General features: G+C 51.2%; 1 protein-coding gene across 3 annotated transcripts in view; it reads left to right on the plus strand.

Moving 5' to 3' along the window:
* The first annotated feature begins 1,405 nt into the window (after window positions 1-1,405).
* LOC142696322 (microtubule-actin cross-linking factor 1, isoforms 6/7-like) overlaps window positions 1,406-16,594 on the plus strand; it is a 42,705-nt gene continuing 27,516 nt past the window's right edge. For all 3 annotated transcript variants that reach the window (XM_075847662.1, XM_075847664.1, XM_075847663.1), the window contains exons 1-10: window positions 1,406-1,563; window positions 4,785-4,976; window positions 7,080-7,208; window positions 10,812-10,982; window positions 11,057-11,212; window positions 13,122-13,328; window positions 13,572-13,694; window positions 14,849-15,018; window positions 15,099-15,258; window positions 15,750-15,947. In XM_075847662.1, the coding sequence (XP_075703777.1) occupies window positions 1,429-1,563; window positions 4,785-4,976; window positions 7,080-7,208; window positions 10,812-10,982; window positions 11,057-11,212; window positions 13,122-13,328; window positions 13,572-13,694; window positions 14,849-15,018; window positions 15,099-15,258; window positions 15,750-15,947 (1,641 nt within the window). In that variant the 5' untranslated portion in view covers window positions 1,406-1,428. The remainder of the gene's footprint in view (window positions 1,564-4,784; window positions 4,977-7,079; window positions 7,209-10,811; window positions 10,983-11,056; window positions 11,213-13,121; window positions 13,329-13,571; window positions 13,695-14,848; window positions 15,019-15,098; window positions 15,259-15,749; window positions 15,948-16,594) is intronic.

A 16,594-nucleotide genomic window follows, 5' to 3' on the forward strand; every position in this document is an offset into this window, starting at 1 on the left:
TGACGTACTTCGCCCCGTCTCCTTTGACGTACTTCGCCCGTCTCCTCTGACGTACTTCGCCCGTCTCCTCTGACGTACTTCGCCCATCTCCTCTGACGTACTTTGCCTCGTCTCCTGACGTACTTCGCCCCGTTTCCTCTGGCGTACTTCGCCCCGTCTCCTCTGACGTACTTCGCCCCGTCTACTCTGACGTACTTCGCCCCGTTTCCTCTGACGTACTTCGCCCCATTTCCTCTGACGTACTTCGCCCCGTCTCCTCTGACGTACTTCGCCCCGTTTCCTCTGACGTACTTCGCCCCGTCTCCTCTGACTTACTTCGCCCCGTCTCCTCTGACGTACTTCGCCCCGTCTCCTCTGACGCACTTCGCCCCGTTTTCTCTGACGTACTTTGCCCGTTTCTTCTGACGCACTTCGCCCCGTTTCCTCTGACGTACTTCGCCCCGTTTCCTCTGACGTACTTCGCCCCGTTTCCTCTGACGTATGTCCACATCATTTGTAGTTCGATGCCGGTACTATTCCAAAAATAAGACCCAGCAACATCGAAAACAGCAACAATTGTGGGGGAGGGGTGAATTCGAGGTATCCTGCTGCTGTGCGTCGCTGAGGCCCGACTATGGCCGCTGATGGTGAGTCATGTGACCCGACCCGTCCGTCACTGGCCATCAGAGGCATAGCTAAGGGGGGCCAAACACATCTGAGTGGGTCCCAACCCAGTATAATAACCCCATAATACCTGATAATAAAATGAATCTTCACTTCACCCCGTTCCCACGAGTGGAGGGTATCCCTCTACTCCTCCGGTCGGTGCGGCTCGGTACAGTCAGGGGTGATGACGTCACTACCTTGTGTGTATCTGTGCCGAGCCCCTCACAGCCGGCGTTACACAGTGAATGATGGCGCACGTCACCCGCCTGCTCCCTGCTCCAGCATTGGATTCATCAGTGTCCTCCGGACGCAGATACAGATGACTCCTGGACATGGCTCGGGGAGTAGCTGGCCGCAGTTTGGGAACCACTGCCCTAATTCATATGAGCGGGTCTGTAGCGCCCCCTCCCTGTCAGTGCAGGTATCAGTTAAGTCCCTGCTCGTGGCCGCACCAATGTTATAAAAGTGGAAAAATCCTTTAAATGACTAAATCCTGACCTGATATTAACCCTTGTTGTGAATGCAGCACAAATCAGGGCGGGGCAGACACCGACAGCAGGGGCCCCGCACATGATCAGTATATGGGCCCTGAGGGTGACGGGTCAGGTGCTGCTCATAAAGAACGTCCGTCACTAGTAACTGGGAGCCATGGGAATCATTAGTGCAGCCCCCATAGCAAGTGAGCTGAGGAGTGCCCCTTTACCTGCCCCTGTATCTGCCCCGTGCTCTGACGTGCCCTGTGATGTGTTCTGTGACCCGCAGCACCAGCTGGAAGATGCCCTCATGGGTCTGGGCCAGTTTCAGCACCAGCTGGAGGAGCTCCTGGACTGGTTGTCGCACACGGCGGAGCAGCTCCAGGGGCCACACCTGTCCTGTACCGACCTGCAGGGCTGCGAGATCGAGCTGGCAAAACACAAGGTGAGTGTACGGAAGCCCAGACAACGATGGAGCATGAGAGTAGCAGCTACACGGTGGGGGTTGTAGTCACGTCCACCAGATGCAGCAGCCTCCGCAATATACCGGTCAGTGATACCTTACCTAGAATATTATAATTCACAATGCTGCGCCCCATCTACATCTGAGCAAACCTGACACTGACATACGTCACCTATAGTGCTCCCCCAAATATACATGGGTCACCTGAAGCCCTGGTGCAAAATATATATGTGCCCCCCCCCCCATCACATGCAGTTCTGTTACATGGCAGATGACCTGTACATTATATATGTGGAGGAATCCTGTGTGTAGTGAGGTCCATGCGGGGGACATCATCAGTGGTGCAGTGTCAGGCCCCCGGTGGTCAGTGGTGCAGTGTCATGCCCCCGGTGGTCAGTGGTGCAGTGTCAGGCCCCCGGTGCTCAGTGGTGCAGTGTCAGGCCCCCGGTGGTCAGTGGTGCAGTGTCAGGCCCCCGGTGCTCAGTGGTGCAGTGTCGGGCCCCCGGTGCTCGGAGGTGCAGTGTCGGGCCCCCGGTGCTCGGAGGTGCAGTGTCGGGCCCCCGGTGCTCGGAGGTGCAGTGTCGGGCCCCCGGTGCTCGGAGGTGCAGTGTCGGGCCCCCGGTGCTCGGAGGTGCAGTGTCGGGCCCCCGGTGCTCGGAGGAGCAGTGTCGGGCCCCCGGTGCTCAGTGGTGCAGTGTCGGGCCCCCCGGTGCTCAGTGGTGCAGTGTCATGCCCCCGGTGCTCAGTGGTGCAGTGTCATGCCCCCGGTGGTCAGTGGTGCAGTGTCAGGCCCCCAGTGCTCAGTGGTGCACTGTCAGGCCCCCGGTGCTCGGAGGTGCAGTGTCGGGCCCCCGCTGCAGTGTCGGGCCCCCGGTGGTCAGTGGTGCAGTGTCATGCCCCCGGTGGTCAGTGGTGCAGTGTCAGGCTCCCGGTGCTCGGAGGTGCAGTCTCAGGACCCCGGTGCTCGGAGGTGCAGTGTCAGGCCCCCGGTGCTCGGAGGTGCAGTGTCAGGCCCCCGGTGGTCAGTGGCGCACTGTCAGGCCCCCGGTGGTCAGTGGTGCAGTGTCATGCCCCCGGTGGTCAGTGGTGCAGTGTCATGCCCCCGGTGGTCAGTGGTGCAGTGTCAGGCTCCCGGTGCTCGGAGGTGCAGTGTCCGGCCCCCGGTGCTCGGAGGTGCAGTGTCCGGCCCCCGGTGCTCGGAGGTGCAGTGTCCGGCCCCCGGTGCTCGGAGGTGCAGTGTCCGGCCCCCGGTGCTCGGAGGTGCAGTGTCAGGCCCCCGGTGCTCAGTGGTGCAGTGTCAGGCCCCCGGTGGTCAGTGGTGCAGTGTCAGGCCCCCGGTGCTCGGAGGTGCAGTGTCGGGCCCCCGGTGCTCGGAGGTGCAGTGTCGGCCCCCGGTGCTCGGAGGTGCAGTGTCGGGCCCCCGGTGCTCGGAGGTGCAGTGTCGGGCCCCCGGTGCTCGGAGGTGCAGTGTCGGGCCCCCGGTGCTCGGAGGTGCAGTGTCGGGCCCCCGGTGCTCGGAGGTGCAGTGTCGGGCCCCCGGTGCTCGGAGGTGCAGTGTCGGGCCCCCGGTGCTCGGAGGTGCAGTGTCGGGCCCCCGGTGCTCGGAGGTGCAGTGTCGGGCCCCCGGTGCTCGGAGGTGCAGTGTCGGGCCCCCGGTGCTCAGTGGTGCAGTGTCAGGCCCCCGGTGCTCAGTGGTGCAGTGTCAGGCCCCCGGTGCTCAGTGGTGCAGTGTCAGGCCCCCCGGTGCTCAGTGGCTCCTTGTGAGCTCAGAATATTAGGGGATGCCGCTGCTGCTTTTTCAGCTATGGTTCAGTATGTGTTAGGTAAACCCTCTGAATGATCTCCCACCTGTTACAGCTCAGATATAACATGGGCACTTTATTATAACATGGGCACTTTATTATAACATGGGCACTTTATTATAACATGGGCACTTTATTATAACATGGGCACTTTATTATAACATGGGCACTTTATTATAACATGGGCACTTTATTATAACATGGGCACCTCCTTATCCCTGAAACCCTAGTTATGGCTCAGTATAGATTAGAGGCGTCTCCTGGGTGCAGCACTTCCATTGTAGTCCTGAACATAGTGCAGACTATACTGAGGTATAACCTGGGGACCGCACCTCTAGTTATGGCTCAGATACCTCCTGAGTACCGCACCTCTAGTTATGGCTCAGATACCTCCTGGGTACCGCACCTCTAGTTATGGCTCAGATACCTCCTGGGGACCGCACCTCTAGTTATGGCTCAGATACCTCCTGGGTACCGCACCTCTAGTTATGGCTCAGATACCTCCTGGGTACCGCACCTCTAGTTATGGCTCAGATACCTCCTGGGGACCGCACCTCTAGTTATGGCTCAGATACCTCCTGGTGACCGCACCTCTAGTTATGGCTCAGATACCTCCTGGGTACCGCACCTCTAGTTATGGCTCAGATACCTCCTGGGTACCGCACCTCTAGTTATGGCTCAGATACCTCGTGGGGACCGCACCTCTAGTTATGGCTCAGATACCTCCTGGGGACCGCACCTCTAGTTATGGCTCAGATACCTCCTGGGGACCGCACCTCTAGTTATGGCTCAGATACCTCCTGGGTACTGCACCTCTAGTTATGGCTCAGATACCTCCTGAGTACCGCAGCTCTAGTTATGGCTCAGATACCTCCTGGGTACCGCACCTCTAGTTATGGCTCAGATACCTCCTGGGTACCGCACCTCTAGTTATGGCTCAGATACCTCCTGGGTACCGCACCTCTAGTTATGGCTCAGATACCTCCTGGGTACCGCACCTCTAGTTATGGCTCAGATACCTCCTGGGTACCGCACCTCTAGTTATGGCTCAGATACCTCCTGGGTACCGCACCTCTAGTTATGGCTCAGATACCTCCTGGATACCGCACCTCTAGTTATGGCTCAGATACCTCCTGGGTACCGCACCTCTAGTTATGGCTCAGATACCTCCTGGGTACCGCACCTCTAGTTATGGCTCAGATACCTCCTGGGTACCGCACCTCTAGTTATGGCTCAGATACCTCCTGGGTACCGCACCTCTGGTTATGGCTCAGATACCTCCTGGGTACCGCACCTCTGGTTATGGCTCAGATTCCTCCCGAGTGTTGCTCCCCTAGTTATGGTCTTGATACATAGGAGTGTCCCTCTCAGTCCTGGTTTCATCGCTCTGTGTCCCCACAGGTCCTGAGGAATGATGTGTTGTCTCACACCCGCACAGTGGAGTCTGTGGACGCGGCTGGACGGGGAATCTTGCTGTCAGGTGACGGGATGGACGCTCTTCAGGCCAGGCTGGGAGAACTGACGCAGCGCTGGGAGTTTGTGCAGAACGAGACCGAGAGACGTCAACTGGAGATGGAGAATGATCTGAGCAGGGTAATGGGATCATGTAATAGAGCGGAGTATGGAAGTGGTATATAGCACTCCAATCGTAGCAGTATATAGCACTCCAATCGTAGCAGTATATAACACTCCACCGGTAGCAGTATATAGCACTCCACCGGTAGCAGTATATAGCACTCCACTGGTAGCAGTATATAGCACTCCACCGGTAGCAGTATATAGCACTCCACTGGTAGCAGTATATAGCACTCCACCGGTAGCAGTATATAGCACTCCACCGGTAGCAGTATATAGCACTCCACCGGTAGCAGTATATAGCACTCCACCGGTAGCAGTATATAGCACTCCACTGGTAGCAGTATATAGCACTCCACTGGTAGCAGTATATAGCACTCCACCGGTAGCAGTATATAGCACTCCAATCGTAGCAGTATATAGCACTTCACTGGTAGCAGTATATATCACTCCACCGGTAGCAGTATATAGCACTCCAATCGTAGCAGTATATAGCACTCCACTGGTAGCAGTATATAACACTCCACCGGTAGCAGTATATAGCACTCCACTGGGAGCAGTATATAGCACTCCACCAGTAGCGGTATATAGCACTCCACCGGTAGCGGTATATAGCACTCCAATCGTAGCAGTATATAGCACTCCACTGGTAGCAGTATATAGCACTCCACTGGTAGCAGTATATAACACTCCACTGGTAGCAGTATATAGCACTCCAATCGTAGCAGTATATAGCACTCCACCGGTAGCAGTATATAGCACTCCACCGGTACCAGTATATAGCACTCCAATCGTAGCAGTATATAGCACTCCACTGGGAGCAGTATATAGCACTCCACCGGTAGCAGTATATAGCACTCCACTGGGAGCAGTATATAGCACTCCACCGGTAGTAGTATATAGCACTCCAATCGTAGCAGTATATAGCACTCCACCGGTAGCAGTATATAGCACTCCACTGGGAGCAGTATATAGCACTCCACTGGGAGCAGTATATAGCACTCCACCGGTAGCAGTATATAGCACTCCACCGGTAGCAGTATATAACACTCCACCGGTAGCAGTATATAGCACTCCAATCGTAGCCGTATATAGCACTCCACTGGGAGCAGTATATAGCACTCCACCAGTAGCGGTATATAGCACTCCACTGGTAGCGGTATATAGCACTCCAATCGTAGCAGTATATAGCACTCCACCGGTAGCAGTATATAGCACTCCACTGGTAGCAGTATATAGCACTCCACTGGTAGCAGTATATAGCACTCCACTGGTAGCAGTATATAACACTCCACTGGTAGCAGTATAAAGCACTCCAATCGTAGCAGTATATAGCACTCCACCGGTAGCAATATATAGCACTCCACTGGTAGCAGTATATAGCACTCCACTGGTAGCAGTATATAACACTCCACTGGTAGCGGTATATAGCACTCCACTCATAGCAGTATATAGCACTCCACTGGTAGCCGTATATAGCACTCCACTGGTAGCGGTATATAGCACTCCACTGGGAGCAGTATATAGCACTCCACTGGGAGCAGTATATAGCACTCCACTGGGAGCAGTATATAGCACTTCACTGGTCGCAGTATATAGCACTCCACTGGGAGCAGTATATAGCACTCCACTGGGAGCAGTATATAGCACTTCACTGGTCGCAGTATATAGCACTCCACTGGTAGCGGTATATAGCACTCCACTGGTCGCAGTATATAGCACTCCACTGGTCGCAGTATATAGCACTCCACTGAGAGCAGTATATAGCACTTCACCGGTAGCGGTATATAGCACTTCACTGGTAGCGGTATATAGCACTCCACCGGTAGCAGTATATAGCACTCTACTGGTAGCGGTATATAGCACGCTACTGGTAGCGGTATATAGCACTCCACCGGTAGCAGTATATAGCACTCCACTAGTAACAGTATATAGCGGGGGTGCCCTCTGCAGGATTTCCTCTACCAGCTTGTGCCCAGACACATCTCCTGTTTATAATATTCTATGGGATGACACCAGGTTCTCTTATATTTCACATCTGCACAGTGACAGCGCTCCGCTCGCTCCACCTGTCTCCACATACATGTGATGGTCCAGTGATGGCGCCGCTTCTCTTCACAGGTGCAGGATGTAACCCTGGAGATCACTGACCTCCTGCAGTGGCTGGAACAGGTGGAGGCACGACTGTCCTTCTCCAAACCGGTGTGGGGGCATCCAGAGTCAACGAGAGCCGCACTGACCAAACACCTAGTAAGGGATTCGCGGTTACTGCGCACGAGATGCCTCTAACCTGCACTCTACACTGTTCCTCATCCTCTCCTGCACGCTACACTATTCCTCATCCTCTCCTGCACTCTACACTATTCCTCATCCTCTCCTGCACTCTACACTATTCCTCAGTCCTCTCCTCCACTCTACACTATTCCTCTGTCCTCTCTGGCACTCTGCACTATTCCTCAGTCCTCTCCTGCACTCTACGCTATTCCTCAGTCCTCTCCTAAACTCTACACTAACCCGCCATCCTGCACTCTACTATTCCTCCATCCCCTCTCCTGCACTCTACACTATTCCTCCGTACTCTCCTATACTCTACACTATTCCTCAGTCCTCTCCGGCACTCTACATTATTCCTCTGTCCTCTCAGCACGCTACACTATTCCTCGGTCCTCTCCAGCACGCTACACTATTCCTCTGTCCTCTCCAGCACTCTACACTACTCCTCTATCCTCTCAGCACTCTACACTATTCCTCTGTCCTCTCCGGCACGCTACACTATTCCTCGCCTTCTCCGGTACTCTTACACTATTCCTCAGTCCTCTCCGGCACTCTGCACTATTCTTCTGTCCTCTGCTGCATTCTACACTATTCCTCAGTCCTCTCTGTCACTCTGCACTATTCCTCTGTCCTCTCCGGCACTCTGCACTATTCCTCTGTCCTCTCCGGCACTCTACACTATTCCTCTGTCCTCTCCGGCACGCTACACTATTCCTCTGTCCTCTCCGGCACGCTACACTATTCCTCAGTCCTCTCCGGCACGCTACACTATTCCTCTGTCCTCTCCGGCACGCTACACTATTCCTCAGTCCTCTCCGGCATTCTACACTATTTCTCGCCTTCTCCTGCACTCTACACTATTCCTCTGTCCTCTCTTGCACTCTACACTATTCCTCAGTCGTCTCCGGCACGCTACACTATTCCTCTGTCCTCTCTGGCACGCTACACTATTCCTCTGTCCTCTCCGGCACTCTACACTATTCCTCTGTCCTCTCCGGCACTCTACACTATTCCTCAGCCCTCTCCGGCACTCTACACTATTCCTCGCCTTCTCCTACACGCCACACTATTCCTCTGTCCTCTCCGGCACTCTGCACTATTCCTCTGTCCTCTCTGGCACTCTACACTATTCCTCTGTCCTCTCCGGCACTCTACACTATTCCTCTGTCCTCTCCGGCACTCTACACTATTCCTCAGCCCTCTCCGGCACTCTACACTATTCCTCGCCTTCTCCTACACTCTGCACTATTCCTCAGTCCTCTCCGGCATTCTGCACTATTCCTCTGTCCTTTCCGGCACTCTACACTATTCCTCTGCCCTCTCCGGCACTCTACACTATTCCTCAGTTCTCTCTGGCACTCTACACTATTCCTCTGCCCTCTCCGGCACTCTACACTATTCCTCAGTTCTCTCTGGCACTCTACACTATTCCTCTGTCCTCTCCAGCATTCTACAATATTCCTCTGTCCTCTCCGGCATTCTACTCTATTCCTCGCCTTCTCCGGTACTCTACACTATTCCTCAGTCCTCTCCGGCACTCTGCACTATTCTTCTGTCCTCTGCGGCACTTTACACTATTCCTCAGCCCTCTCCGGCACTCTACACTATTCCTCGCCTTCTCCTAGACTCTACACTATTCCTCAGTCCTCTCTGGCACTCTGCACTATTCCTCTGTCCTCTCCGGCACTCTACACTATTCCTCTGTCCTCTCCGGCACTCTACACTATTCCTCAGCCCTCTCCGGCACTCTACACTATTCCTCGCCTTCTCCTAGACTCTACACTATTCCTCAGTCCTCTCTGGCACTCTGCACTATTCCTCAGCCCTCTCCGGCACTCTACACTATTCCTCGCCTTCTCCTAGACTCTACACTATTCCTCAGTCCTCTCTGGCACTCTGCACTATTCCTCTGTCCTCTCCGGCACTCTACACTATTCCTCAGCCCTCTCCGGCACTCTACACTATTCCTCGCTTTCTCCTACACTCTACACTATTCCTCAGTCCTCTCCAGCACGCTACACTATTCCTCTGTCCTCTCCGGCACTCTACACTATTCCACTGTCCTCTCCGGCACTCTACACTATTCCTCAGTCCTCTCTGGCACTCTACACTATTCCTCAGTCCTCTCCGGCACTCTACACTATTCCTCTGTCCTCTCCGGCACTCTACACTATTCCTCAGCCCTCTCCGGCACTCTACACTATTCCTCGCTTTCTCCTACACTCTACACTATTCCTCAGTCCTCTCCAGCACGCTACACTATTCCTCTGTCCTCTCCGGCACTCTACACTATTCCTCTGTCCTCTCTGGCACTCTACACTATTCCTCAGTCCTCTCCGGCACTCTACACTATTCCTCTGTCCTCTCCGGCACTCTACACTATTCCTCTGTCCTCTCCGGCACTCTACACTATTCCTCTGTCCTCTCCGGCACTTTACTCCTCTGTCCTCTCCTGCACTCTACACTATTCCTCTGTCCTCTCCGGCACTCTACACTATTCCTCAGTTCTCTCCGGCACTCTACACTATTCCTCTGTCCTCTCCGGAACTCTACTCCTCTGTCCTCTCCTGCACTCTACACTATTCCTCTGTCCTCTCCGGCACTCTACACTATTCCTCAGTTCTCTCCGGCACTCTACACTATTCCTCTGTCCTCTCCGGCACTCTACTCCTCTGTCCTCTCCGGCACTCTACACTATTCCTCAGTCCTCTCCGGCATTCTGCACTATTCCTCTGTCCTTTCCGGCACTCTACACTATTCCTCTGCCCTCTCCGGCACTCTACACTATTCCTCAGTTCTCTCCGGCACTCTACACTATTCCTCTGTCCTCTCCGGCACTCTACTCCTCTGTCCTCTCCGGCACTCTACACTATTCCTCAGTCCTCTCCGGCATTCTGCACTATTCCTCTGTCCTTTCCGGCACTCTACACTATTCCTCTGTCCTCTCCGGCACTCTACACTATTCCTCAGTTCTCTCCGGCACTCTACACTATTCCTCTGTCCTCTCCGGCACTCTACTCCTCTGTCCTCTCCGGCACTCTACACTATTCCTCAGTCCTCTCCGGCATTCTGCACTATTCCTCTGTCCTTTCCGGCACTCTACACTATTCCTCTGCCCTCTCCGGCACTCTACACTATTCCTCAGTTCTCTCTGGCACTCTACACTATTCCTCTGTCCTCTCCGGCACTCTACACTATTCCTCTGTCCTCTCCGGCACTTTACTCCTCTGTCCTCTCCTGCACTCTACACTATTCCTCTGTCCTCTCCGGCACTCTACACTATTCCTCAGTTCTCTCCGGCACTCTACACTATTCCTCTGTCCTCTCCGGAACTCTACTCCTCTGTCCTCTCCTGCACTCTACACTATTCCTCTGTCCTCTCCGGCACTCTACACTATTCCTCAGTTCTCTCCGGCACTCTACACTATTCCTCTGTCCTCTCCGGCACTCTACTCCTCTGCCCTCTCCGGCACTCTACACTATTCCTCTGTCCTCTCCGGCACTCTACACTATTCCTCTGTCCTCTCCGGCACTCTACACTACGCCACAGTCCTCCTGCTCATGTTTCATTATTTCCAGGATCTGTGTAAGGAGATGGAGTCTATGCAGCACACATATAACAGTGTGAGAGATCGCCTCCAGCGGCTGCTGGCCTCCAATCCCCACCCAAGAGGTTCAAGTGTTGATCATCAGCTTCGTATCCTAGAACAGAAGTGGGAGAGCGCATATACTAAAGTGCGGGAGCGAAAGGTAGGTCCTCTGTACATCCTGACTAGGAATGCTGTATGTACCCGTGGTGATGGTGTTGACCCTCTGTGTCTCAGGTTTGCTTGTCGGAAGGCTTGGCCGCGATTACAGAGTTCCACAGCACAATGCAGGAGGTGTCTCAGTGGATCGGACAGGCTGAGGGACGTCTTAACACCGCTGGACCTCCCAGCATCATAAGGGAAACCGTCACCAACCAGATTCAGGAACACAAGGTGCAGCCTCCATTTTTCAAAATTTGGGTGATATGGCCGTACATTGTTGAGTTGTGGTGACCAAGATGGAAGACAGAAAGCCATAGTATAGAGCTGATAGGATGACATGGAGCCATACTATAGAGCTGATAGGATGACATGGAGCCGTGCTATAGAGCTGATAGGATGACATGGAGCCGTACTATAGAGCTGATAGGATGACATGGAGCCGTACTATAGAGCTGATATGATGACATGGAGCCATACTATAGAGCTGATAGGATGACATGGAGCCGTGCTATAGAGCTGATAGGATGACATGGAGCCGTACTATAGAGCTGATAGGATGACATGGAGCCGTGCTATAGAGCTGATAGGATGACATGGAGCCGTTCTATAGAGCTGATAGGATGACATGGAGCCATGCTAAATAATTGATAGAGTGATATAGAGCAATACTATAGCGCTGATAGGGTGACAGAGCAATATTACAGCGGTGATAGGGTGACATAGAGCCATATTACAGCGGTGATAGGGTGACATAGAGCAATACTATAGCGGTGATAGGGTGACATAGAGCAATACTATAGTGCTGATGGGGTGACATAGAGCAATACTATAGCGCTGATGGGGTGACATAGAGCAATACTATAGCTGTGATAGGGTGACATAGAGCAATACTATAGCGGTGATAGGGTGACATAGAGCAAGACTATAGCGCTAATAGGGTGACAGAGCAATATTACAGCGGTGATAGGGTGACATAGAGCAAGACTATAGCGCTGATAGGGTGACATAGAGCAAGACTATAGCGGTGATAGGGTGACAGAGCAATACTATAGCGGTGATAGGGTGACAGAGCAATACTATAGCGGTGATAGGGTGATAGAGCAATACTATAGCGGTGATAGGGTGACAGAGCAATACTATAGCGGTGATAGGGTGACAGAGCAATACTATAGCGGTGATAGGGTGACATAGAGCAATACTATAGCGGTGATAGGGTGACAGAGCAATACTATAGCGGTGATAGGGTGACATAGAGCAATACTATAGCGGTGATAGGGTGACAGAGCAATACTATAGCTGTGATAGGGGGACATAGAGCAATACTATAGCGGTGATAGGGTGACATAGAGCAAGACTATAGCGCTGATAGGGTGACAGAGCAATACTATAGCGGTGATAGGGTGACATAGAGCAATACTATAGCGGTGATAGGGTGACAGAGCAATACTATAGCGGTGATAGGGTGATAGAGCAATACTATAGCGGTGATAGGGTGACATAGAGCAATACTATAGCGGTGATAGGGTGACATAGAGCAATACTATAGCGGTGATAGGGTGACATAGAGCAATACTATAGCGCTGATAAGGTGACATAGAGCAATACTATAGCGGTGATAGGGTGACATAGAGCAATACTATAGCGGTGATAGGGTGACATAGAGCAATACTATAGCGGTGATAGGGTGACATAGAGCAATACTATAGCGGTGATAGGGTGACATAGAGCAATACTATAGCGGTGATAGGGTGACATAGAGCAATACTATAGCGGTGATAGGGTGACAGAGCAATACTATAGCGGTGATAGGGTGACATAGAGCAATACTATAGCGCTGATAGGGGGACATAGAGCCATATTACAGTGGTTATTGGGTGACATAGAGCAATACTATAGCGGTGATAGGGGGACATAGAGCCATATTACAGTGGTTATTGGGTGACATAGAGCAATACTATAGCGGTGATAGGGGGACATAGAGCCATATTACAGTGGTTATTGGGTGACATAGAGCAATACTATAGCGGTGATAGGGGGACATAGAGCCATATTACAGTGGTTATTGGGTGACATAGAGCAATACTATAGCGGTGATATGGTGGATTCTCATGGCAGTGATCTCTTTGTCTCCATCTTTCAGAGTTTGCTGCAGGAGATTGAGACATACGACACAAAACTTTATGATCTGGAGTCTGTTTGTTCCCGACTGAAGGACGTGAGTCGGAAGCAGGAGAGTGACCTGACCCAGAGCTTAGTGCAGAGCGCCCGGGAGAGACTGGGCAAAGTGCAGGAGAGGGCGGCTGAGAGGGGCCGCAGTCTGGAGGAGTCCGGGAGACAAGCCAAGCAAGTGAGTCCATGCCCAGTGTGTGTAACAATGACCTGCAGGAATCCCACTCTCTAGAAATGACAGTCACTGGTTCCTGAAGACGTCATTGTGTCCTGTACTCTCCTGTTCTGTGCAGAAATGTACTCAAATGAATACTGAGCAGTGCCCCCTGGTGGCTGTGCTGGAATAACACATTAACAGGCAGGTGAGTTGGTAATAATTCATCCTGAGTCTGTGTATAAAGTGATGCTATTGTCCCCACAGTACAGTGAATCTCGGCAGAAACTGCTGGAATGGCTGAATGAGGTGGATCGGACTCTGGAATCCCAACAGATTGACACGAGCGTCAGCCAGGAGCATATCAAACAGCAGCTGAGCAAGCACAAGGTACACGGACTGCCTTCTATTGTCATAAGGATACACTGACCATGACATCATATAAAGCTTGACCTCACTGACATCAGGAGTCATGTTATACTGTGACATCACTGACCTCAGGAGTCATGTTATACTGTGACATCACTGACCTCAGGAGTTATGTTATACTGTGACATCACTGACATCAGGAGTCATGTTATACTGTGACATCACTGACCTCAGGAGTCATGTTATACTGTGACATCACTGACATCAGGAGTCATGTTATACTGTGACATCACTGACCTCAGGAGTCATGTTATACTGTGACATCACTGACCTCAGGAGTCATGTTACACTGTGACATCACTAACATCAGGAGTCATGTTATACTGTGACATCACTGACCTCAGGAGTCATGTTATACTGTGACATCACTAATATTAGTATTCATGTTACACTGTGACATCACTGACCTCAGGAGTTATGTTATACTGTGACATCACTGACCTCAGGAGTCATGTTATACTGTGACATCACTGACCTCAGGAGTCATGTTATACTGTGACATCACTGACCTCAGGAGTCATGTTATACTGTGACATCACTGACATCAGGAGTCATGTTATACTGTGGCATCACTGACATCAGGTGTCATGTTACACTGTGACATCACTAAAATTAGGATTCATGTTATACTGTGACATCACTGACCTCGGGAGTCATGTTATACTGTGACATAACTAATATTAGTATTCATGTTACACTGTGACATCACTGACCTCAGGAGTCATGTTATACTGTGACATCACTGACATCAGGAGTCATGTTATACTGTGACATCACTAATATTAGGATTTATGTTACACTGTGACATCACTGACATCAGGATTCATGTTGTACTACTAAATCACTAACATCATGAAACACTGACATCATTAAAAACGGAATTCATGTTACACTGTGACATCACTGACCTCAGGATTTATGTTATGCAGTGATATCAGGAGTCCTGTTATACTACGACATCACTGACCTCAGGATTTATGTTATGCAGTGATATCAGGAGTCCTGTTATACTACGACATCACTGACATCAGGATTTGTGTTTTACTGTGACATCACTGACATGAGGAGTTGTGTTACACTGTGATGTCACCTCTTCTTGTGGCATCTTTTTGCAGGATTTTCAGAAGATCCTCCGATCCAAGCGTCCCATATATGAGGCGACTCTACGGAGTGGCCGTGCTCTACGGGAGAAGATCCGGCTGCCACAGGATGAGCAGCTGATGGATGAGTCGCTGGGGCATCTGAGAGAGCGCTGGGAAGACGTCTGCTCTAGATCAACTGAGCGGTACAGACCTCATTTTTACATGAAGATATGGGAAATCCTATACCAGGTTCGTGTGTATGATCATGATGTTATCCTCCCAGACAGCAGAAGCTCGAGGAGTCCCTCCTGTTCTCCGGGAAGTTCACAGATGCTCTCCAGGCGCTCATGGACTGGTTATACAGAGCAGAGCCGCAGCTGTCAGAGGAGATACCACTAGGGGGAGACAGAGATCTGGTCAATGATCTATTAGATAAACACAAGGTAAGCATAAAGCATCACACACAGGACCTGGCCCTTTAAATAAATATTTTCTTCATGAATCCACCTGGACATATTAGAGGATAACGATGACCTGGATCTGTACGATAGTGACCATATAATACATTATAAACCTTCCTTCAGGCTTATTCACGGTCCGGCTCTGCAGTATAAGGGATAGTCTGCGTTTATAAGCCTCTGACTACTAATGACAAAGACATCGTAGCTCTTCTGATTCACCTTCAGACTTCACAGCAAGCTGGAAATTGAGACAATGGCTTCCCAGATAGGACTTTGTCTACTGATATCTAGTGGCCAATATGGGAACTGCAGTTGCTTTTTATTCATTATACTCTGATCTTTAATTTAAATATTCAGTTTCCAGCTCTGCTATATAGTAGTTCTCTGTAGTGTTACATTCACAGCGGAGCAGCATAGTAGGCTGAGTAACCATCCATTAGTAATCTCTGTCATGGTCTCCTTGCTGTGTCCAGGGATTCCAAAAAGAACTGGGGAAAAGAGCGGGCTCCATGAAGACCCTGAAACACTCTATACGGGACCTGAGCAGAGGAGGGGTCGGGGCGGACTCTCATTGGTTGCAGAGACAGATAGAGGAGCTAAGTCACCGCTGGGATCTCGTGTGTCAGCTGTCTGTCAGCAAGCAAGCAAAACTAGAGGCCTCTCTACGACAGGTCAGTGTCAGGAAACAGAGGCAACAATAATATCCACCTGATAAAGAGCAAGTGACCGCTGCACAAGATTCCACAAGACTTTATTCTGTAATAATAGTAAAAGGGGTCGGAGCTGTGACAACCTCTCACACATGATATACAGGCTGGTTGTCAGTAGTAATAGATGAATAGCTGTTACTGTATATAAGATGTGTGGATCTCATGTCTGATCACAATGTAATTATATTATATATCAGTGATGTCAGTAACAGGGGGCGGAGCTGTGACAACCTCTCACACATGATATACAGGCTGGTTGTCAGTAGTAATAGATGAATAGCTGTTACTGTATATAAGATGTGTGGATCTCATGTCTGATCCCAATGTAATTATATTATATATCAGTGATGTCAGTAACAGGGGGCGGGGCTGTGACAACCTCTCACACATGATATACAGGCTGGTTGTCAGTAGTAATAGATGAATAGCTGTTACTATATATAAGATGTGTGGATCTCATGTCTGATCCCAATGTAATTATATTATATATCAGTGATGTCAGTAACAGGGGGCGGGGCTGTGACAACCTCTCACACATGATATACAGGCAGGTTGTCAGTAGTAATAGATGAGTAGCTGTTACTGTATATAAGATGTGTGGATCTCAT

This window comes from Rhinoderma darwinii (assembly GCF_050947455.1).
Source record: "Rhinoderma darwinii isolate aRhiDar2 chromosome 5 unlocalized genomic scaffold, aRhiDar2.hap1 SUPER_5_unloc_55, whole genome shotgun sequence".
Taxonomy (NCBI): domain Eukaryota; kingdom Metazoa; phylum Chordata; class Amphibia; order Anura; family Rhinodermatidae; genus Rhinoderma; species Rhinoderma darwinii.